At 40.2% G+C, this 25,313-nt stretch overlaps 3 protein-coding genes across 7 annotated transcripts in view; all 3 read left to right on the forward strand.

Moving 5' to 3' along the window:
* LOC127987851 (granzyme B-like) overlaps window positions 1-25,313 on the forward strand; it is a 152,370-nt gene that overhangs the window by 102,666 nt on the left and 24,391 nt on the right. The window lies entirely within an intron of this gene.
* Window positions 1-25,313, forward strand: part of LOC127987854 (mast cell protease 4-like) — a 177,004-nt gene that overhangs the window by 32,669 nt on the left and 119,022 nt on the right. The window lies entirely within an intron of this gene.
* Window positions 13,102-14,364, forward strand: LOC127987856 (granzyme-like protein 1). The gene is made up of 5 exons (XM_052590231.1): window positions 13,102-13,239; window positions 13,321-13,468; window positions 13,582-13,720; window positions 13,794-14,048; window positions 14,137-14,364. Exons 1-5 carry the CDS (start codon window positions 13,182-13,184, stop codon window positions 14,293-14,295), a joined length of 759 nt encoding a protein of 252 aa, XP_052446191.1. The 5' UTR covers window positions 13,102-13,181; the 3' UTR covers window positions 14,296-14,364.

Genomic DNA, 25,313 nt, shown 5'->3' on the forward strand with positions numbered 1-25,313 from the left:
TCGATCACGATGCGTTCTACCACCTGACTAGCCAATGGAGCCCCCTCCAGCAGCCCAGCCACTCCTGTGCAAGTCTCGTGAGTCAGTCACACACTGCTGGCTATGAGAGATGGAAATGAGATGGAAAGTTAATGCTCAGTCTTATGGAGAAGTGTCACACATGTAGCAGGGCTTGCATGGCTTACGTAGCCACCGCCTGATGAGCTGCAGCTGTGACTAACCAGCTGGTGATGAGGATGGGCAGGTGTTCCTCACTTGTTTCCAGGCCGATGCTGCTCCACATTAAATTCATTAAGAAATTGTCCAGCAACACAATCTGTTTCAATTTCAGGTTCCACCTGAGAGCCATGACTGTCAAATAGTAAGGTGAGACTTTTTTTTTCAGTAGAGGTTGAGTTATTCAAGCTATTTGAATGCCACAATGCATGATTGAGTAGTATTGTTAATATTGAGTGTCTGATAATTTTACAACTAGTGCTGTTCAAAACATACTGTTTGTTAGGGCCTATTGTGGCTTGCAGCTTTCTGGAGAAATGCTCCTTCAAACACCCTCAGCATCCTGAACAATATACCTGTTATGAGTCATAGTTCTATAGCAATGCTATAATAAGCCTGTGAGTCATTTTGGCACAAAATATTTTTCATCTCAAATCAGTAATTAAAGGAAGTGTGTGTGAAAGTGTCCTGTGCACTTATTTCAACAGTAGAGCATGTTAATAAACTAAGACTCTTATGTATCAGGCTCATACATTGCCTTCTAATACTAAATTAAACAAACGCATTCATATTTGTGTAATATGCAATTAGTTACTTTTCTTTTCTGTTATATATCAGTTAATACACTTCACACAGAATGAACATTATCTCCGTTACACACAAAGCAGGACAAAATTACTAAATTACAGGAAAATCAAAAATGCTTACCATGGATAACATTTATGATGTGGAAAAGCATATACAGTGCATGCATAACTACTAGGCGAGTCAACATTCTGATCATATTTTCTAAGCACTTTAACCAAATCCAAAGCACATCAATCCCTATTAAATTTCTTTACAATCATATTTCTTATAATTATATAATCAATATGAACTGAAAGTGAAAAATGCTCACTGTTGCTCCAGAAGGAAACACAATTAAGGGGGTGTAAACTTTTGAACAGAAGGAAGATTTGTAATATATATATATTTATGTGTGTGTGTGTGTGTGTTTGTGTGTGTGTGTGTGTGTGTGTGTGTATGTAATTTGTTTAGATGTATGTAATGTGGCCAATTAACAAAGTAAGTATGTTCAAATATGGTCAAATGGGTTTAGTTTTTTTTTTCAATCTGGTTTAACCTGGATATGTTGCAAGAAATGCTTATCAGAAATGCCATATTAAAACTAAGAACATCTGCAAGTGGAGTTATTAGATGGCCGTAGATAAAAAAAAAAAAAAAAAAAAAAAAAAAAAAACACGGGTACATTTTGTTATGTTTGCAAGAGGTGCTACATTGGTCAGCAAAAGAAGGGAAGATAAATATGTGTTAAAACCACAAAAGAAAAAAAAATGCAAAAAGGCAGCATGAACACAACTGATGCAATAGGAACAGGCTCAAGCGTACCAGACAGCATATAACTCTGTGTGGAATCCATTTTCAAACCACATCAATCACTATTAATTTTGTTTACAATCATATATCTTATAATTATAAAATCAATATGAACTGGAAGTGAAAATTGCCAGAGCCGGATAGTAACAGAGTACATTTACTTGAGTACAGTACTTAAGTACAATTTTGAGGAATTTGTACTTCACTCAAGTAACCTATAATTTTTGGGGAGTACTCATGACTTTAGATGGGATTTTCTTGCCAAATAAACTTTTACAACATTACACGAAAGGCTAAATATTTCATCTCAAGTAGTGCATATAAACGCATCTGGTGTCTGGCATCTAGTGTCTTTGTGTTTACTGTTATGACCATGTCAGCGAAGATTGTAAAACAGCTAAAGTTTTCGGGGTTTGCAACTCAATTGTAAGCTAATTACTTTTTTTTTTTTTTTGTGGTTCTGGCGTTGTAAATGGTGGTGCTGCAGGTCAGCTAAAGTTCGAAAAATGTTGTGTTCAGTGATCAGAGGGTGACAATTTTAACTTTATTACATAGGCCTGTGAGCGTGGGGTTAGCTGAAAGTTAATTTACGGGTCAAAAGGAGGTGAGATCTTTTAACAAGTCAGACCATGGTATATAGAAAAATGTTGTTTCATTTGAGCTAATTTAGTTTATTTGAGTTACATTTATAAGTTACATATATATATATATATATATATATATATATATATATATATATATATATATATATTATTAAACCCCGAGATCTTACAACCTCAACATAAACGTATTGAGAATGCAAACAAGTACACAAGCATACAATCACAAACACACACACACAAACATTAAACATACAGAAAACATGAACATGCAAGCAAAATAAATACAAATATACACTCAAACAAGTACATAAACACACAAACTAGGTCACAAACACAAAGAAACCTATATTAGATTGAAAATGAGTTGTCATAAGTTTTCTTTGAAACCAAAAGTGTCCCTTATACAAGTTGCTACAAATTTCTCACAGAACTAACAACAGGTTAGACGTTCTTCCTCACTTTACATAGGTGTTGTTAACCATGCTGTTTAAAATAGTTTAAAGTATTCATTTTTAGCTTTCGTGTAAGATTAATGTCCGTACTCAAGTGTTTTTAGAGTCCAGAGACAAATGAAAATAGATGCGTGAGCTCTTTAAGATGTTTTTAATGAAAGACTAAATGCTTCAGATTGTTTAAAACAATTGAGTTTGTGCATTTCTCTTGAATATGTATACAGTAACCGCTAAGTACATGAAGCAGAAGAAATACATAATCTCATAAATGCATTGTGGTTGATGAGGTTATGACAATAAAAAAACGTATTAATATATCATAACTTTTCTCTTCAAAACACAATAAACATCTTTATGACTTTTTAACTGCAAACAACCGGTTTGGTTGAAAAAAAAAAACATTATGTTTCTTGGAATGCTTAGTAAAGTCACATATATAAGCTAAAACATATTTCTTTCAAACCACGCAGCTTTCACACACACTCCTAACAAACTGCCAACAAGGAACCTTAAGTTTTGTTTTAACGTTTAGCTGTAGCTGAGACTTTGCTGGGATTATTTTACACACAGTTTTGGGTACGTTACTATGGTCTTGTAATACAGTAGGTTATAGATCACAAATTACCCTATTTAAAATCTAAAAGGTAGTGTAACTATTTCAATTTCTCTAAAAAATAATGTAACCGATAACATTTGCTTGCATGTTTTAAGACTTTTCTAAATATATAATGTTTCAACCATTAATCTTTTGAAACATGTAAACAGGCTAACAGGTTAACATTAGAGTACTCCACAGATAATGACTGTCAGACTTTTCAAAATCCTTCATCACTTAAATTAGGATTGTGATCATTTCGTTTTAAAGCACAACCACCACAAAATCAGATTTGCTTGGAGATTGTTCTGAGATTAAATACATATTTAAAAACACAGCAAGAAAGTTTAATAGCTATGATTGTCAGGGATCTGGCAAGCCCGGCCCCACCAATCACCAACGTTCACTGTCACCTGATTATTAACCAGCCACACCTGCCACGTATCATGGGATCAATCAAGAGCACTATATAAACACTCAGCCACACCTGTGGATCATCGTGCAATGCCTAGTGATTCCATGGTTGCTGTATTCTCCCATGCTTACTGCGAGTTGGTGCTATCTTTGGCTTATGGGAAGGAAGCGGATATTAATGAGTTATCAATGACTGTGGCTTTGACGTCAGCTATCCGAACTAACTCACCTGTGAGATTCCCCGTTCCACGTAAAAACCAAACTGCCTGAACAGGAAGAACGGAACTTCACTGTGCATGAAAACACGAAGACACATTGAGCACTTGAACTATTCTTTAATAAACACCTTCTGAATTCACCCTTTACATCTGTGTGCCGAGTCCTACAGAAGGCTTGACCGAAGACAATACAAGGATGAATTCAGCGCAACCAGAGGACAGCGCTTCCGCTAACGCCACTCCCATGCTGGTATACATGGCAGGCTCGATATCCCAACCAGCGCCCCTTCTCCGGAAGGGAGGAATATTGCAATGGGTTTCTGCTACAATGTTCACTTGCCCTTGAGCAGCACGCACACCAGTATGCCACAGAATGATCAAAGATCTCATTTATCATGCAACAATTATCTGGACCAGCACTGAGATAGTCTGAAGCACTATGGTTCCAAGAATCCACAATCACCTCCTCCTTACAGAATTTCATTGGCCATTTCAAGGAAGTGTATGGACGTCCAGTGGGGGATCCTTCAGTCAGCAATCAGCTCTTAAATCTGCGGCAGGGCAAAAGGACCATCTCAGAATATTCCCTTGAGTTTCGCACTTTGGCTGCGGCAAGTGAAAAAGCCCTACTAATTGCATATCGACGAGGACTAAATCCTGCACTCCGACTCCAACTCACCATATATGATGACAATCTGGGATTGGAGAAATTCATACAACAAGCGCTGCATGTTCACCTAAGGTCACAGTCCTGCTATCCAAGTAACAAACCAAGTAAATAACTTTCCCTGCTCAAGCATGCCTGAGAAACCTCCTGAGCCACTGCCCGAAAAGATGCAAGTGGATTCCCAACGACTATCTCCAGAGGAACTAAATTGTCACAGAGAACAGCGATTATGCTTGAACTGCAGAGAAGGAGATCATTTCATACGTACCTGTCCATCTCTTCCTCCACGGTTAGTGGTGAGTTCGGTCCTTCCTCAATCTTCTATTTCGACCTCACTAACCATTTCTGTGAATTTGAAGTTTAGAGGCCTCAATGTCAAGGCTACCGCCATTGTTGATTCAGGATCAACTGGAAGTTTAATTTCAGGGAAGTTCGTTAAGACCCATCGTCTCCAAAGGACAAGAACTCCAACTCCCTACTCCATCTACGCAGTCACAGGAGAAGTGATGAACAAAGGGTATGTAACATCTTAGATTGCACCCATCATTCTCTGTGTGGAACCTGAACACCAGGAATTATTCTCCCCCTTTATACTTACTAATAGTCGTGCAGAACTGATACTAGGCCACCCCTGGCTGATTCAACACCAACCCTTTATAGGCTGGACGACAGGAAAAATACTTAAATGGGGTTGTAATTGTCAAAACGCCCAAGTAAGTCATTCCAAGTTAAATATTGAGAATATTTCGCTAACTTCTACAGTAGATTTATTAACCAGTACAGTATGATTACTACCCCCACTTACCTCTCTTTTAAAGGGGAAACCCAAAGTTCACCAATGGACCCGCGAAGAGTAGCAAGCCTTCCAGACGCTAAAAGAGGCTTTTACCACAGCTCCCTTGCTACAACACCCAGATCCTGAGAAAAAGTTTATAGTTGAAGTGGAGATATCTCCCAGGTACATTCCTCAGTAGGAACAGGTCACCCTGGAGTAACCAAAACTTGCTTCATTACAGTCTAAATATTGGTGGCAGGGAATGCATGAGGATGTGCAGGAGTTCATGCGGGGATGCTTGCTTTGTGCCATGACCAAAACCCCACGAAATCTACCCACAGGAAAGTTAGTACCTTTTATCTATTACCCATTAGATTTTGTCACTGACCTCCCGGTTTCCGATGGCAAAACATGTTTTTTAGTAGCCATTGAAAATTTTCAAAGGCATGCAAACTAATCCCTTTGCGAGCTCTTCCCACAGCCTTTGAAACTGCTGAATCCCAGGAATCCCAGAAGACATCTTGTCTGATCGAGTACCACAATTTATTTCAAGGGTAGGGTGGGCATTCTTCTTGTTACTCAATGTCACAGTCAGTCTCACTTCCGGTTATCATCCCCAGGCCAATGGAAAAATTTTGTTTTCTTTAGGATTTCCAGTTCTTTGCCACTGCTGTCTTTTCTCCCCCTTGTTTTCCCTTTTTGGGATATGTAAACCTTTTCGTTTGTTTGGTTGGTTAAGGTCTGTTTATTAATGTTATTTTATATTGTGACATGTCTAGTAAGGTTGGGTATTGCTACTGTTTTTAGTCCGCACCAGGGCTAGTATGGTCAGTTTTCGTAGCATGAGTTTTACTCTGAGAACCAACTAATTTGTTTTATTTTTTTGTCTTTGTTTTAGTGGATCACCGAGGGGTGCTGGTAGGATCGTGGGTGTGGCCCTTTTTGGTGGATACTCTCCTGTGGTGCTGCATGTACACTGTGTTGTGCACATTTATTTGTGTGTGTGTGTGTGTGTTTTCTTTATTTAGGCACGAGTAGTGGTGAATGTCACAGGGGTGATAGTGTGGGCTCACACCAACAGTCGGTCAGTCCTCCTCGAGTGTCCGTTAGTTTTTGTTTCTTTTGGGTTGGTTTTTGTTTCTTGAAGTTGGTGTTCTCTATTTTAACATTTACAGCTCCAAGTGTGATTTGGGACGCGCTGCTGAAGATCTCTCGCGGCTGTGGTGAATCCGCGGTGCCCTCGAGCAGGCGAAGCATGTGCCACCATGGACGCTCGAAGCGGTGGGCTGGAGCGAGTTGCCGGGGACGGGCGAGCTCGCTGCCGGCCGCCCACTCGTCTGTCCTACCCTCAGGTTCCCGCAGGTCCCCGTGAGTGGTCCCCCCGGAGGGAGGGGGGGGGGGGGGTGGAGTCGAGCGCAGTCTCCTGCGAGGGGCGATGCGGGTATGTGGCGAGTGGGGCGGGGCCGAGAGGCGTGGGAACGAGGAGTGAGGCCAGGTGTAGTGATTGGAGATGAGCTGCACCTGCGCCCCACCGCCAGTATCGAGTGCCACGTAGGAGATGGAAGGATGTAAAACTGGAGCGACTATAGTGAAGGACGAGAGAGGACCAGGCCTGGGACATTATTTTATGTGTTTGCTTGTTATTTATGCGCACCAGTCCCACTCGCCACAACATGTATATAACATGCCTCTCGGCCCCGCCCCACTCGCCACGACATGTATATCATATTATTCTTGAATATAATCATTTAGTCTAAATATGTTTTAACAGTTATTTTTGTTTTAGTTTTACAAAAGGTTCAATTGAACACATTTAACTAATACCTCATTCAAGCTATGTAGATCTTCAGGTCAGGGAAATACAATACCTAGCATTCACCTCAGGCTTCAAACATGGCCATCGTGGATACGTACTCATATTGTATATGGCAACGCTCTAAATCATCGGACATCTGATTAAATGCATGCGCAGATAACCTATGTAAAAAATGCCCATTTCTACACTTTTTGTGAAGTATACGCTCCTTCCATGTTGGGATGGTATAAACCCTCTTTTTTGTGATCCGTTTTAGTGATGCAAGGTTCGATTCACTTTTGAAAAAGTATTCGATTCATAGGCTCCTTAAGTCATCATGCAGCTATGTGAGTACACATTTTTCCTTCTAACAACTTAGTGTCATTTTATTTCTCTGAATCATTTAAATAAAGTTAACTGTGTCAACACATATTGGTGGTTATTATCTTTTGTTCATTTAAGTTGATGTTTGTGGATGCGGTTTTAGGCACCGATCCTTTGTTGTTTGTTTAGCTTAAATATCATATTTTGTGTGTGTGTGTTTGTGTACTTGTTTGCATTCTCAGTACGTTTATGTTGAGGTTGAAAGATCTAGGGGTTTAATAAAAATTGTACATGTAACTTATAAAAGTAACTAAAATAAACTAAATTAGCTCAAATTAAACAACATTTTTCTATATACCATGGTCTGACTTGTTAAAAGATCTCACCTCCTTTTGACCAGTAAATGAACTTTCAGCTAACCCCACGCTCACAGGCCTATGTCATAAAGTTAAAATTGTCACCCTCTGATCACTGAACACAACATTTTTTGAACTTTAGCTGACCTGCAGCACCACCATTTACAATGCCAGAACCACTCAAAATTAATTAGCTGAGTTGCAAACCCCGAAAACCTTTAGTTGCTTTACAATCTTCGCTGACATGGTCATAACAGTAAACCGGACACATCAGACGCGTTTCTATGCACTACTTGAGATTAAATGTTTAGCCTTTCATGTAATGTTGTAAAAGTTTCTTTGGCAAGAAAATCCCATCTTGACTTACCACATTCATTCCTGTTTAATATTTGTATGCGTCTACAGGGTTTAAACTGATATAGCAATGCCAGAAGTTAATATTGACAACATAATTTAGGATCCTAAAGTATGTGTGACTTATTAAAATAAAACACTTAAGAGAAAGAAAAAAGAAAAAAAAAAATATATATATATATATGTATGCATGCCGGGTGAAGTAGGATGAAGGTGCTCGAGGATGAAGGTAAGTTCGCCGAAGGGTGGATTTTATTGGTAAGAGGGGAAGTGAAAGGCATTGCTGTGAGGCGGTTTGGTGCTCTGTGCTCGGCGTCTTGGCGGTGTGCTAGTGCAGTTTGGGTCCATGCTCTCCCGTGGCGTTGGGGCTGGTGGTCAAACGCTGCTCTTTATGGGCAAAGGAAAAGACAAAGTTAGCCAAGGCTTGTGGGGACATCTCTAACCTCTGTGCCCGCTTGCAGGGTTTATGAGAGCATCTGCTGATGGGGCGCAGGTGTGGCCGCTCAGCCCGTGATGAGCAGGTGCAGGTGTGTTAGAAGTGGGCTGCGGCATGGAGAGGATAGCATTTTTGTCCACATTTATTTATTTATTTATTTATTTTTTAGATGAAAAGGAGGGAACTGTCTTTAAGCTGTGGAGTCAGATGGAGGCCTCACATTTACCTAAAATACGGCATTTCAGAGGACTCTATTACAAACCCGATTGCAAAAAAAGTTGTGACACTTTACAAATTGTGAGTAAAAAAGGAATGGAATAATTTACAAATCTCATAAACTTATATTTCGTAAGAGCTACACATTCCAGAAAAGCTAGCAATAAGAGGCCAGAAAAGTTGAATGTACATATAAGGAACAGCTGGCAGACCAATTTGCAACTTATTAGGTCAATTGGCAACATGATTGGGTATAAAAAGAGCCTCTCAGAGTGGCAGTGTCTCTGAGAAGTCAAGATGGCCAGAGGATCACCAATTTCCTCAATGCTGCGGCAAAAAATAGTGGAGCAATATCACAACATTGGCTCAGGAATACTTCCAGAAAACATTTGTCGGTGAACACAACCCACCGTGCCATTTGCCATTGCCGGCTAAAACTCTATAGGTCAAAAAAGAAGCCATATCTAAACATGATCCAGAAGCACAGGTATTTTCTCTGGGCCAAAGCTCATTAAAAATAGACTGTTGCAAAGTGGAAAACTGTTCTGTGGTCAGACAAACTTGGATATACCTTTCAACATTGATGGTGCCTTTCCAGATGTGTAAGCTGCCCATGCCACACACATTCATGCAACCCCATACCATTAGAGATGGTATGGCATGCTATCCTGTGTCATGCAGATACACTGAATGATCAGAGAGGTCTTGAAATTCTTCAGGAATATCTTACTTTCTGCTCCAAAGATGAACAAAGGTCTTATGGGTTTGGAAAGACATATCCATTTAAGCTTAGTGAATAATAGGGCCTTTCACACCGCCTGAACCTTTTCAGAGTACCACAACTAATTGTCACTTCCTGTTTGTTGCTGCAGTGTGTCTTGAGTCTAATTTTTTATAGACTATTTCTATAGACTATTTCTTAAAATCTATTTTAGACACCATCATTTTCGTTTCTATAATGTGTGAATATATCCTCTATCGTATGCTACAACAAAATAATCAGAGCGCTCGTTCTCATTAGTTTAGAACACGCCTCACGTATCGACGAGGACACGAATGGTATTCAATCAAGGTTTAATAGTAATGACTTTATGAAGTCCTTCACTGATAAAATACATAACATCAGAAATGCAATAACAAATGTAGATTCTACATTTGTCTAATGCTTCATTATCATCCATCGCACCCAAAGATAAACTGCAATGCTTTACAAATATAGGACAGGAAGAGCTAAATAATCTTGTCAATGCATCTAAACCAACAACATGTTTATTAGATCTTGTACCCACTAAATTACCAAAACTGTTGTTACCTGTAGAGAAGAATTGCTTCTCAACATTATTAACTCGCTGTTATCTTTAGGTCACGTCCCAAAACCATTCAAGTTGGCGGTTATTATGCCTCTTATTAAGAAACCACAACTAGATCCTAGTGAACTGGCAAATTATAGGCCCATTTCAAATCTTCCAATTATGTCTAAACTTTTAGAAAAAGTTGTGTCTGCTCAATTGAGCCCCTTCCTGCAAAAAAGAGAGATCTATATGAAAAATTTCAGTCAGGTTTCAGGCCCCACCATAGCACAGAAACCGTACAAATTAAAAATGACTTGTTTCTTGCGTCAGATCAAGGCTGCATCTCATTGCTTGTTTTACTTGATCTTAGTGCTGCGTTCGACACCATAGATCATGACATACTCATAGATCGATTACAAAACTATACAGGTATTGAAGGGCAGGCTCTTAGATGGTTTACATCAAATTATTTTGGTTTAGATTAAATTATACAAATTATTATTACTTACCTATAAGGCCCTTAATGGTTTAGCTCCTATGTACCTAACTAGCCTTCTACCACGCTACAACCCATCACGCTCCCAAAGGTCACAAAACGATGGGTTTTGGTCGTTCCTAGGATAGCAAAGTCCACTAAAGGAGGCAGAGCTTTTTCGCATTTGGCTCCCAAACTCTGGAATAGCCTTCCTGATAATTTTCGGGGGTTCAGACATACTCTCTCTGTTTAAATCTAGATTTAAATCGCATCTCTTTCGCCAAGCATTCGAATAATGCATCTCATTATTTTGTGACTGCAGTTGTATCTGATCAAATGCGCATTCTTATTCTTTAGCTTGGGTTAAACTAATTAATTTTACTTTGTTGGAAGAGCAGCTACGCTAAGTATGTCTATTTGTTTCTCTGTTTTGCTAGGATTTACACAAGCTCCAGTCTGGATCCAGATCTGGATCATCCATCAGGCAGTCAGGAAGCTGAACTTGCTCCCGAACTTGCCCCCCCGTCTCTCTTCTGCCCCAGGCACCACTGAACTATGAATTTTCTGTAAAGTTGCTTTGCAATGATTTGTGACAGGTCTCTGGTATAATCACCTGCTTTTTGGTTTGAGGTTAAATTTTTGGGTGTGTATGTTGTGGTTATGGATTGTTTGACAGCTCATCGCGGGCGTGTGTCTGTGTGATTGGTTCCCCACCCTCCTTGTTCTCCACCCTAGTGGCTCCCTGGAGCTTTTTTTTTTTTTTTTTTTAAGTATATAATATAATTTCTGTATGACATAAATTAATAAACATTCTTAATGTTTTTCAATGTTGTAAAAATGTGTATAATAAATATTTAATTTCAACATTTCTGTCAACAAAGATTCACGTCATAAACTGATGCCATGATGCTGAAAAACAAACAAACAAACCGGCGGGTGTGTCATGGGCCATGGATCCCAAGGGGAAAAAGAGAAAGATAACTGTGGAGAATAGAGGATTCAATGATTCTTGGACTGAATCATTTGCTTTCATTGCCAATGCGGAAGGATTGCCGGCATATTTAATTTGTAATGAGAAGTTGTCAAATAACAAAAAGAGTAATGTGGAAAGACATTTCCAGGGAAAGCATGCTACATTTGCAGCCAAGTACCCAGTTGGGAGTGAGAGAAGAAGTGTACTTCTGGAAAAATTAGAGGAGCGCAAAGATAAATTTAAGAAGTGGATTGCATCTCCAAACTCCACTACTGCTGCTAGTTTTGTTGCAACCTGGGAGATAATAAAGCGTGGGAAACCGTTCACAGATGGTGACTACATGAAGGATTCATTCATTAAAATTTCAGAGCACCTATTTTCAGACTTCAAAAACAAAACCGAGATAATACAGAAAATTAAAGACATGCCTCTGTCCGCAAAGACAGTGAAGGAAAGGGCCATTAAAATAGCAGGCAACATCACCAATCAGCAAATCAAGGACATTAATTCAGCTCCAGCATACTCAATGAGTCGTGTGATGTGATCGATATCGAAAAGGCAGCGCTTTTATGCAAGTATGTTAACTCTGATGGCCCGCAAGAAGAAATGATCAAATTAATACCATTGAAAGGTCAAACACGCAGGGAACACATATGTGAGGCTGTTTGAAGTGTTTAAAGTCACATTAAATGGAAGTCACATTAAACGGGTAAAAGTACAATCCAGGCACATATTTAGTAACAAAATGGCTTTTTAAAAAAGTGATTTCAGATTTTTGTCAGTATATATTTGGAATGACACATAGGGAAACTTATTTTTTGTTGCTCAGGTCCGAGGATGGCTGCATTATTGTGCGTCAAAAGAGAAGAGGATGATGCTGCATTTTACCCTTGCACTGACTTAGCATTTTCAGAAAACTATGGAGAAGAGGACTATTTAGACATTTTGGGTTGCCGACCCCTGACTAAACCCAATCCCTACCCCTAAACCTAACCCTACCCATAATTTATTCCTAAAATCAACGGGAAATGATAGCTGATTAACAAGGGTGTAGAAGCACCTAACCACAATTTTAAGCCTAAAACAGATATTTCCTGAAAAGCTATATATCTATTCTGACTGGTTGATTGGAATGTTGATTCAGGAACATGTTGTACTTGTTGAAATCACACTCGCCTCCTGGGTTGATCTATAGTTTACCTATAATGTAGTTCAGGGTTAGGGTTCAAGTTGAGCTCAGTCAACAGCATATGTTGATCACAACAAAATTAATTTCCAAATTTAATCAATACACAAAACCATTGTAATATTCTGAGAGCAAAAGCTACATAATCACATGCATTTCTTATGTATTTGTCGTTTATTTAAACAGATACAAATTTCTGAGATTAAAAATCTCTTTACGGAAGTGACCTGGCCAAAATGCAAATTATAAAAGAAAAAAAGAAAAACAAATCTTATATTTTGTAGTGTCATGTAATAGTTGATGCAGATAACAAGAAGTAAGAAGAATAATATATTCTTACTATCAGTGTTACTGACACCACAAGCTGAGAAAAAAAGTCTTACAGGCAGCTCAATGTCTCCGCCCATCCTCACATTTATATAATCTTTGTCAGTAAGATCCTACTGATTGTCTTCATCATGATCATCATCTCTCTTCTCCTGCTGGCCTCTCTGCTGCCACACATGACCTTCACTGGTGAGACTGACTATATAACAGCATATTATATTAATTTGTATCTGCTGAATAAGCTGACTGACAGCAGACTCTCTCTCTCAGCTCATGTGGATGTGGGTATAGTGAACGGCACAGAAGCAAAACCACACTCCAGACCTTTCATGGTTTCTCTTCAGAAGAACTGGCGACATATCTGTGGTGGATTTCTCATTTCTGATAGATATGTTATGACCGCTGCGCATTGCTGGAAGTAAGACTTAAATTGATGAGTTAAAATAATAATATTATGAACAAACCTTCTATAATGATTTTATTGTTCATAATACCAGTAGGACTTTTTTTTTTTTTTTTTTTTTTACACAGAAATGAGAATCTAACAGCTGTGGTTGGCGCACATGACCTTAGAGAAAATGAAGGCTATGTCCGCATTGGTGTGAAGTCTTACCACATGCATCCAGACTTCAACATGAGCACTTTCCAGAATGACATTATGCTTTTGAGGGTAACAGTAGTTCAAATGACTGTTATTAAATGACTAGACTGTATTTAATGATGATAATGTTATTGTATTACAGCTAGAGAAAGAAGTCGAACAAAACAAGAATGTAATGAAGATTTCCATACCAAAAGAAAAAGCGAGAGACATTGAAGCTGATTCTGTTTGCCGTGTTGCTGGTTGGGGAAGACTGAATTTTAAAGGGAAAAAGATTTTTCGTCTCATGGAAGCAGAAGTGAAGATCACGAATAACACTGAATGCAAAAATAAATGGAAAGACAAATTCTCAGTCTCAGAGATGATGTGTGTCTCCGGTGATGGAGGAAGCTGCAGTGTAAGTAAAAACATTGTCGAATTGAGACCATCATTAGTGAGAAGTACTGTATCATTTCAGTCATGTGTTGATCTGTGTTTCTTCACAGGAGGATGGAGGAGGTCCTTTGGTTTGTAGAGACACTGCAGTCGGTGTCACTTCCTTTGGTGACTCAAAAATCTGCAATAGTCGTGAACGACCTGAAGTTTATATAAAGATTTCACCATATATTCCATGGATCTGCTCCGTTATTGCGAAGGATGAGTGATTTTTGCAATGAAACAGAATTAAGTATTTACATGTTTAAATGTTCAATAAACAAACTATGTGTCACACATCAATTGTAAGTGGTGCTTATTATTTCAGCCCTATAAAATAACAGTAGTAATATAAAATAACAGTAGTAATAAGGATTCAACTTACTAAAATTAAATCGGCCTCAACAGTATCGAAGTCAAAGAAATTCTTGATAATGATAATCATGATTGTCAGCATAGAATCTAAAGTGAAATGTCTGTAACTTACCAACGCTCTTCTTTCTACACTATTCATAAAATGTGTTTGGACACTTTCTGGCACTTAAGTGTTTAAAACTGAATGAATGTCATTGTATTAGATGCAGAATAACGAGGCCAACATTTCTACATAAGAAAGTGTTCAAGCATATTTGTTTCTTACTTTTGGACACTATAGCTATATATATATATCTATATCTATATTATAAGTGAAAATTTAGCAAGCTTCTTTTAAATTATTTTTGTGTAATAAAGTTTTTTTTTGTGTGTTCAAATAAATAAATAAATAAATAAATAAAAAAGGCAAGCAAGCATTAAAGACTCTTGGTTTGGTACTTTGTTACTAAATGCAAGGACATTAATAAGTGATTTTTTTAACGGAATACTGAATGTGAAAACATCTACGGTTCGTAAAGGTCTGGTTATGTCAGTGAAATTTCATGGGCAAAAACATCCATTGTCTATGAATGGAATTTCAAAATGTAGGTGAGAGGATCTAAATGCATATGAGCTCTATTAAAGGAATTAACAGGAACCATAACAACAGAAACCACAGACAAAATGAAACCACACATGTAACAGCCAGAGCATGAACATGACCAGACAAAGAACCAGAGCTGAACATTGTAAACAATATTATTAAAATAATGTTTTACAAAATGCACAATTGTAGAAGATGTCGAAGTCGAAGATTCAATACTTTGATAGAATGAGCCAGATTTGACTACCAATCTCACAATCGAATATTCGCAGAGGTGTTACTAAACATGGATCATGCCATTTTGGCTATACAGGGGTGATCAATGTTTGATTTCAACTACGGGTTGCCTTTCGAAAGGGGACTCCACACTGCGTCCTCTAGAGGGTGCACATCATCCTCTTTTTTGTCTGAGGAGACTCTGGCATGATACAGAAGCATGGCACAGAGACGCAGTGTCTCGTTCCCTATCCTCAGCGAACCATGATTACATGCATAACCTGAGACGTTCCCTTTCAAAAGGGAACCCCACGTTGCATCCTCTAGAGGGCACTTTGGGAACGGTATACCAACGCCACCATGCTGAGGGATAAGTGCCTAGGTAACCGTGTCCCCAAGTCAGGACTTGAGGAACAGCATCCCTACCAGTGAAACCGCTAGGCTTTATGGCAGGCTAAAGCTCCAAAAATCATAGACTAACTCACCCGCCAAAGTCTGGAGCTCTAAGAGTGGAGGTCTGAGCATAATGACTCTAAACTGAGAGGAGACCTAGCTATACTCAATGCCAGAGGATTTATCGAGGCTCGAAAAAGAGCCTACACTCCTTATACTTGAGGCTTCAGCAGAATGACTCTAAAATGAGAGGAAACCTAATAACAGTCAACACTGCCAGGGGAGCTCTTAAAAGTGGAGGTCCCTGCATAACGACTCTCTAAAGTGAGAGGAGACCTGGCTACACTCAGCGCCAGAGGCAGTAAGCGAGGTTCAAAGAAAAAGCCTACAAACTCAATCACTATCCATGACGGAGCTCTAGGGCAAAGGCTTCAGCAGAAGGACTCTCTTAAACGAGAGGAAGCCTAGCAATCAACCCTCTTAGAGAAGCTCTTAAGAGTGGAGGTCTCAGCAAAATGACTCTCCAGAGCAAGAGGAGACCTAGCTACACTCAACTCCAGATGCAGGTAGTGAGGCTTAAAATAGAAGAGCCTACATTGCTCTTTCTGCCTAGGCAGGGCTCTGGGGAGCGGAGGCTACAGAAAGATGACCCTCTTAACGAGAGGAAGCCTAACACTCAACCCTGGCAACTGAGCAAGTGAGCGACTGCGGATATAAAAGTGCACCTGTAAAACACATCGTCCTCTTCTTTGTCTTCAAGAGACCTTGTGTACGAAGTACATAGACGTTTGACTCACGAGAGAGAAGGATGCGCTCACTGTTGCAAACAGAAAGAATGTTTGCACGAGCGTGTTCCCCTCTCGGGGGAGTTGAACAAGCGTAATGTGATGCATTCGTGGTGGTTTCTGTTCTTGCCTGATTCTGGAGGGAATTAAGTGTCTGAACAGAGTGTGTATGGCTCTCAAATGAGACGCTGTGAGATGTGATTGCATTGAAATTGCCTGATTCTCTTTGAGAATTTAGTGCCTCTCACCCGCGTTTCGGTACTCGCGGCTGCCGAGGCAATTAATCAGGCCGATCATGGGGATTGTAGGCGGGAATGGAAGGAATCTGACGAGTAATGCTTTTTCTTCCAGAACTCCTTTTTGTTTCCACTTATTTTCAGAATACGAACTGTGTATAATGTGGGTTATCTACATTACTGATGAAATATGCTCCTGACTTGAAAAAGGTAATTTTTTTGGAGTTGTTAGGATCTGGTTGAGCCTCCTCTGAGCCCCTCATCCTCTCAGCCCAGGTGTGATGCTCTCTGTGAGCCTCCCTGATCAGCTTGAGCCTGGTAGCTCCCCTCCCTAAAGAGTGAGGGTTGCTATGCTGAAATCACAGTTCAATCAGGACCACTTCTGTCGAGTATATTTAATGACAATTATAATTGCATTTTTCAAATGATGTTTCATTACATCATAATTGTTTAGAAATTTCTATGGTTTGTCGTTGGTGGATGATATCTGTAAACCCTGAATCATGCAAGTTCATCAAGATTTCAATATACAAGCTCTCCATAAAACAAAGAAAACAACCCCCGCGAATGAAAAATATTTTAACAATATTTTAAGAACCACATATTAGACAGACACTTCATATTTAATGGTATTTTCTTATTTTTATTGCATTTAATGTATTGTACTTTCAATAAAACATTTGCAAATGGGTTTTATAAGCTGATTTAATGCATGTTTTACACTGACTTTGTATTGCATTTACACACTTGACCAGCATGCAACACTAGCATGTGGTGTTTTGAGCACTTTAATGGTAGAGTTCAATGAATTAAGGTGGGTACAATATATTAAGCATATCAAATATATCAAATAGACAAAATAATACAGAAATAAAGCTGTAAAATTATTAGGCTATAAAACACATAAAATGCTAATTCCAAAAATGGAGCCTTGTGCAATAACAGAGGTGTTTTTTTTTTTTTTACATTTTATTATCGGTTTAATAGTATTATCATAGTTAAATCAATGAATTTTTATGGTTAATTGTGGTATTAAAAAAAAAAATCTCAAAATAACAGGCACAAAGAGTTAATTGGTCTGAAACCGAATGATTAATGAATGTCAAACTAACGTTACCGCAAGCATCATGTAATGATCTCATTAATTTTGTTCATGCCATCTAGGAACAAAATAATTGCGTTGCTCATTCTTCTCATTCCCTGTTGCCACCCCATTTATAAATCTGATAATATTTTTTAAGTATATTTTATGTTCATAGCCACACGTTGAAGGCCAAGGAGACCACCAAACTCCTCTCAAACAGAAATCGCTGATTTAGAATCCCCTCCCCCTCACAGTCACAATGGTTTCACCCATCACCAGCATGGCAGCGACCCCCGCAAAATTTCACCAGTCAGTGGCAGCAGGGCAGCCTGAGCAGGCTACACAGTGCATCTGTCTGCAGTATGCAGTGTCTCGGAGAAGAGAGGTTGAAGAGAAGCAGTTAGCAGTGAGTTTAGAGGTAAGTTTGACACCAAGTCGAAAAAGTCCATAAGCAGATAGTTAACCCTGCAACAACCACATAGATACGTTATTTACATCCGCAACGTTAGTCTAGCTCTTTGTGTGTAGTGTAGAGAATAAAACGCATTCAATAAAAACCTTAGCACTTTAAATTATGAATAATGTCCATGGTCCCCCTCCTGAAACCTCATGCTACCCCTTTGCCACCCTAGGAAAAAATCTCTAGATCAGCCACTGTTGTCAACTGTAGCAAACCCCCAAAACAAGCACCAGCAGCTCTTCCAGATTGTAAGAAAATGTTAGAAAAGAGAGAAAAAAACTCACTCAACTTGCAGGAAATGTTCTCACTCCAAACACGACCAGCTCCGCCCACTCACTGGCACCATGCACCAGAGAGAGAGAGAGAGAGAGAGAGAGAGAGAGAGAGAGAGAGAGAGAGTTTGAATTTACAAAAGCTTTAATTTACAAAACAAATCACCAATTTAAATTTGCAATCACACAGCCTCAAGTAATAAGTTGCAACTCAATACAAATCAATAAGTTGTAAATTATTTTCCAACAATTGCACATTGAGTATCATTACAGCAGCACCAAATACTTTCAAAAGAAGACCAATACATTTATAGTAATACAAATCAATTAAAATAATAGATTGCACCAGGTTAAAAACAACGTTTTGTGCTATATCCTGTTAAAGTTTCTTTCTCCTGCTCAAATAGATGGTCATTTTTGCTTGTCCCACCACAAAATTAAGCAGATGACATTTTCTTAGAAACATATTTACAACCTAAAGTGAAAATCTCTTGTGAGAATACTACATTGCAATTTTTAATTTAAAAACAACATTTAAAACAGAAAACAGTAGTTAAAGACTAGTTTAATGCTGCAGTCCTTAAGTTACCTCTTTGTCACCATCTGTTTCCTTTTCCTTTTCTCGTAGAGGACACATGAAGCAGTACTAAACAGTCTCTCGTTGTCGGTGCTTGTAATGTTTTTTACGTCTTTGACAATTTTAATGCTTCCACACTACTGACGTGTGCTGTATTAAAAAGAGTGCACGCCTCTCACTATCATTGTTCGGCACAATTTTTTGGTCTTTTCGCTTATTCATACTTTTTCTATTTTTCCTTTAGAAATCATTCTAATATGCTGATTTTCTGCTAAATGAATATTTTTGATTTTTATCAATGTTGAAGGCAGTTGTGCTACTTCATATTTTTATGGAAAATTTTATATATTACCATTTAGTCTAGGCTAATATATACAGTGTATATTAGGGATGCCACAATTCTCATTGTAATATTTAAGCATTCGGTACGACATCCACGGTTCAATAAATGCTGGTGTAAACATTCGGTTTTACGTTTAAATAATTTATGTGCATTTTATTTCACTCCGAATTGACTATTTGTGTGTGCCAGTAAGTCTATGAGCTGAGATGAGGAAACTCCTCCCTGCAGGTAAATATTCACTCACTATGCTCTAAAGTTAGGGGGCGCTGAACCATCATTCCACACTTTCCATTGTGAGTGGCAAAGTGAAGCTACAGTATGATGAAGCGCCGGCGTCTTTCAAATCTGTTGTGTGGAGACATTTCGGTTTTGCAGGGGAAGAAAAAAAGGTAAACAAAAAAATGCCTGTATGCAAGCATTGTTTTACACATGTAGCCTACTCAAATGGAAACACTTCCAACATGACTGCACATCTGCGGCAGCCATCACCCAAGCAATATCACTCTGTGAAGGCAGGATAGCAGAGCAGGTGATAAAAAACAACAGACCCTCGCTGAATCCTTCCAGCATACATACCCAACTGGTAACAGTGGGGTGGGGGTGTTCATTGCCAAAGATTTGCGGGCATTTTCGGTGATTGGAGATGCAGGCTTTTGTCATCTTATAAAAACACGCAATCCACGTTACAGACCACCATCTCGCACTTTTTTCAGCACCAAGATAATTCCCCACCTCTATGAAAAGACATGCAACAGTATTGTGTACAAATTGGCCAAAGCACAGAGCCTTACTCTGACCACAGATGGCTGGACCTCACGGGCAACTGTGAGTTACCTCACTGTAACTGTTCACTGTTCGACTGGAATAGGTAACGGTGTCGGCGTACGGGCCCTACTGGCTGATAGCCCCTGCTATTCAGTGGGCGAAGGGCCTATGAGTGCCCATGAAGCCTCCGACTGGAGATTTGAGACTCAGGACAACGGACGTCTGGGTCCTCTCGGTTTGGCAGATAAAAAGCTTTGGGCTGACCGACAAGGAGATATCTGGCGACATCCGAAGGGAGATGCCGACTCACGGCATCGGATGGATGAGACTCGGTTGCGGCCAGCAAATATAGGAACCCGACCGGGAGAACTCTTGCCAGACATCTGAAGGGAGCGCACGCATCAGACGGGTAAGCCTAGCCGGATGGGGAGAGTGAAAAGGAAAACTCGACTGGGAGGGGTCTCGCGGCATCCGACGGGGCGTCATACTCAGAACATCGAACGGGTAAGCCTCGCCAGGCGGGGTTAAAAGATGTGAGGATAGCTGAGAAGGTTTTAGGCAGGATTTGGCGAGGGGTTGATACTCGTGGAGACACATCGAACGGGTAAGCCTCGCTGACCATAGAAATGGAAAAGGTAAGGTCGTCTAACCGGGAGGCTCTTGCCGGTGTCCGAAGGGAGCACGCGCATCGGATGGGTAAGCCTCTCCAGATGTGAGACGGAAGAGGTAAAATTAAGTGGCCAGGAGGCTCTCGCCAGCATCCAACGGGGACTTTCTTTTCACATCCTCTACTAAATTTCCATGTTAGAAGAGAAGAAAAGGCAAACACACTCTAAAAACAGTTCCCTTGAAGGATCCAGAGGATACCCCTGGCTCAAGACTTACACTGCACAGCATTTCTGGATTACAAAGAAATGTACATTATCTACAAAAAGAAATAAATAAAATCCTGTTGCACTACCACACTTGACAACGTTTCTTGAATCATAAAAGCTTAAAATACCATTATATTACCATTTTTTGCTATTTTTATTTTTTGATTGCTTAAAAAATGTAATGCCTTTGCTTTTATTACGTTTTATTATTTCTGTTATTTATTTTTGTTTATGGTAAAAAAAAAAAAAAAAAAAAAAGTATAATTTTCTGTGTTAAAATGAAAACCAGAAATATTTTATAGTATACTTCAATAAATAAAGAAGATTCAATATAGACATAATTATATTTTGATTTGTTTTTAATAAATTATTATTATAGTTCATATTTTCTGATCTTTATAGTATGTGTATGAATTCCGGTATTTTTACCATTAAGTGACATGTCAACCATTTGGTAGAGGCCGATATTTAAAAAATTTGGGATGTGTTGAAAAAAAAATACATTGAGTGTGGTCACTAGCAACATAAGTAGACAAGAAATGCAAACAACTTTTTTCTTTCAAATGCCTTTTTCTTGGTGGGGCAGTTAAAGGGTTAAAAAACTGAGGTATGTATTGAACCATGGGCTAACTGTATTGTTGCATCCCTAGTACGTACAGTGTATACATTCACTGGCCATTTTATTAGGTACACCTTATTAGTACCGGGTTGGACCCCATTTTGCTTTCAGAACTGCCTTAATTCTTCATGGCATAGATTTAACAAGGTGTTGGAAACATTCCTCAGAGTTTTTGGTCTATATTGACATGATAGCATCACGCAGTTGTTGCAAAAAACCACATCCCAAAGCTGCTCTATTGGATTGAGATCTGGTGACTGTGGTGGCCATTTGAGTAAAGTAAAATAAAGTAAAGTGTCTGATGTTGCCTTATTTTATTCAAGGTAAGTGCTAAGTCTATATATAATTGATTCTTCCTCTCTGTTTCTCCTTGTAATTCTACTTTTACCCACATTTCTTTGGATGTTATAAAAGCATTCCCGTTCTTTCTTCCTCCTATTGTTTCTACCATATTGTTTTCACAAGTTGTTTGATTAAAAACCTCATCTCAGTCTTACTATAATTTACTTTCAGGTCTATTTCTGATTTTGCGTTGGCTTCCTTAACACAATCATCTGCCAATTCATTTCCTTTTATTCCTATATATGAGCTGGTATCCAACAGAACAATACCTTTAAACCCATCATTTGAATCCTGTATAATGTCTGAAGGATCTCAATCAGTACATCAGATCTACTCTCAGTATGACCACTTTCTAGTGTCATTAATGATGAACTTGAGTCAGACCATTTAAGATAGGGTGACCATATGCACCGTTCATAAGGGACACGTACCAGCCAGGATTTTTATATTGCCTAAAATATCCAGGTTTTGGCTATTTGCACTGTGCAGGTTGATCATTGTGTAACATTCATGAGAGCTATAAAGAACAGAGCAGACGGCTCCTAACTCAGCTAGAATTTTTTTTTTGTAAAAATGTTCTAAGAACATTACCATTGTTCTAACAATGTTTTTAGCGGGTAGTTTTATTTTTTGTTCCCAGAACATTCTCTCAAAAGATAGGATAAAGTTCTCTAAAAACATTCTAAAAATGTTTATTAATAACATTATTACAACATTATCCCCCTAACATTCTAAGTAAGATTTAAGCAGAGGTTTAGATGTTGATGTCTGTTTCAAAGTAATAGTTTGATTTGATGTCACCATAATGGTGCTAAGTGTTGGCTTTAGTTGTGTAATTTGACACTTGACTTGGCAGTGTTGATGTTTAGCTGCTGTATTTTTTATTGTGGCAAACAGCAAGAGGACATGTGGATGACGCTGATTGCTTGCTGATGAGTAAGACATGACCATGTATGTGTCTGGTTACATGGTTTCACCCAGTCTTATGCATGGTGTTAGTTGGTATTATTTATAAAAGTGACAGCCTGAGACCTAGCTAAATTTAAAGCAGATAATTTCAAGAATTCTGAAATTGAAGTATTCTGACTAGCCCTGACTCTGGAAGGTCAGCGGTGACTAGCCCTGACTCTGGAAGGTCATCGTGACTAGCCCTGACTCTGGAGGGTCATCGGTGACTAGCCCTGACTATGGAGGGTCATCGGTGACTAGCCCTGACTCTGGAGAGTTCACTGGAACCTGAATCGACTCTGGAGGGGTCAACAGGAACCTGACTCAACTCTGGGGGGTAAACAGGAACCTGACTCGACTCTGGGGGGTCAACAGGAACCTGAATCGACTCTAGAGAGTTCACTGGAACCCGATTCGACTCTGGAGAGTTCACTAGAACCTGACTCGACTCTGGAGAGTTCACTGGAACCTGACTCGACTCTGGAGGGTTAACAGGAACCTGACTCGACTCTGGAGGGTTAACAGGAACCTGACTCGACTCTGGAGGGTTAACAGGAACCTGACTCGACTCTGGAGAGTCCACTGGAGCCTGACTCAACTCTGGAGGGTCAACTGAAACCTGACTCGACTCTGGAGGGTCAACTGGAACCTGACTCGACTCTGGAGGGTCAACTGGAACCTGATTCGATTCTGGAGAGTTTACTGGAACCTGACTCGACTCTGGAGGGTCAACTGGAACCTGACTCGACTCCAGAGGGTCAGCTGTGACTGTCATCCTGTGCAGCGGCGCTGGGCAAGCAGCCATCTTGGGCCATGCCTCTGGACATGTGGCCATCTTGTGCTGTGGTGCTGGGCTGACGACCATCTTGTGCTGCGGCGCTGGACCGGTGGCCAATTTGGGCATTGGCGCTAGGTTAGGGGCCATCTTGTGCTCTGGCGCTGGGCTGACAGCCTTCTTGTGCTGTGGCGCTGGACTGGCGTCCATCTTATGCTGTGGTGCTGGACTGGCGCCTATTTTGGGCCATGACTCTGGACGGGCGGCCATCTTGGACTGTGGCTCTGGACTGGTGGCCATCTTGTGCTGTGGTGCTGGACTGGGGCCTATTTTGGGCCATGACTCTGGACGGGCGGCCATCTTAGACCGTGGCTCTGTACCAGTGGCCATCTTGGGCATTGGCGCTGGGTTAGCGGCCATCTTGTGCTGTGGTATTGGGCTGGCGGCCATCTTGGGTTGTGGCGCTGGACCCGTGGCCATTTTGGGCAGTGGCGCTGGACCGGTGGCCAACTTGGGCATTGGCGCTGGGTTAGCGGCCATCTTGTGCTGTGGTACTGGACTGGCAACCATCTTGGGTTGTGGCGCTGGACCGGTGGCCATTTTGGGCAGTGACGCTGGAACGGCGGTCAACTTGGGCATTGGCGCTGGGTTAGCGGCCATCTTGTGCTGTGGTAGTGGGCTGGCGACCACCTGGTGTTGTGGCGCTGGGCTGGCAGCCATCTTGGGCTGTGGTGCTGGACCGGCGGCCATCCCACCGGAAGAGACAGGAGTGGCTGGGGCATCCCACCTATGCTGTACATAAGATACAAACTCCCAGAATTCCAGTCTCTCTAAATGTGCCATCTCCTTCTGAGACACTGGATCATCCAGCCCGCAATTGAAATAGTCCTTTAGGGCCGCATCGTTGTATCCCATACCCTCAGCCAGGGACCAGAACACCTGTGCCAGGGCACCCACCTCATTGTCCTCTTGGCGGAGGGCGGTCAACCTGAGATACTTTGTTCTCCGCTCAGCCATCTTGGCTGCGGAACGGGAAAAAGACATACCACTGGTTCTTGCTGTGACGGAGTCCTTCTGTCACAATCGGTGATACAGGAAACCACGGAGAGAGAACCAATAGCAGGTAAGTCTTTATTTAAGGTGTCATCCAAAAAGCATAAACAGTCCAGGCAGGAGTCAATAGGAAACATCCATCCAAAACATAAACATAAACAAAACAAGAAGACAAGGCAAGGGCACGAACTGACGGACATGAATAAACAAGGACTCTGTGACACATACTAAGACAGACCGTGTTAAATAAACAAAGAGAGGCAAACGCTTATGGGAAACTGACAGAGTGTGATGATTAGTAATTAGTGACAGCTGGGTGCAATAATTAAGCAGGGACGTGAGGAAAGTGATTAATAAAGTGGCAGACACCGTGGGAAAAGAGGACATCTAGTGGACACCCAGGGAACACAACCCAGACACTATGACAAACATTCCCAGAGCATGAAAAATTTCTAGCTGGGTATGCTTTCGAATCGCTTTCATGTGTTTGTTCGTTCGTTTGACCTAAGGCATTGTGGCACACTTTTTTTGTTAGTTTTTTTTTGTA

This window comes from Carassius gibelio, chromosome B22, assembly GCF_023724105.1.
Source record: "Carassius gibelio isolate Cgi1373 ecotype wild population from Czech Republic chromosome B22, carGib1.2-hapl.c, whole genome shotgun sequence".
In the NCBI taxonomy this organism is placed as follows: domain Eukaryota; kingdom Metazoa; phylum Chordata; class Actinopteri; order Cypriniformes; family Cyprinidae; genus Carassius; species Carassius gibelio.

What these genes read in the sequence shown, in the direction of transcription:
- LOC127987856 (XM_052590231.1), top strand. Translation starts at nt 13,182, where the DNA reads ATGATCATCATCTCTCTTCTCCTGCTGGCCTCTCTGCTGCCACACATG. An exon ending in ACCGCTGCGCATTGCTGGAA is followed by an intron (nt 13,469 to 13,581) that starts GTAAGACTTAAA and finishes TTTTTTACACAG; the next exon opens with AAATGAGAATCTAACAGCTG. An exon ending in GTGATGGAGGAAGCTGCAGT is followed by an intron (nt 14,049 to 14,136) that starts GTAAGTAAAAAC and finishes GTTTCTTCACAG; the next exon opens with GAGGATGGAGGAGGTCCTTT.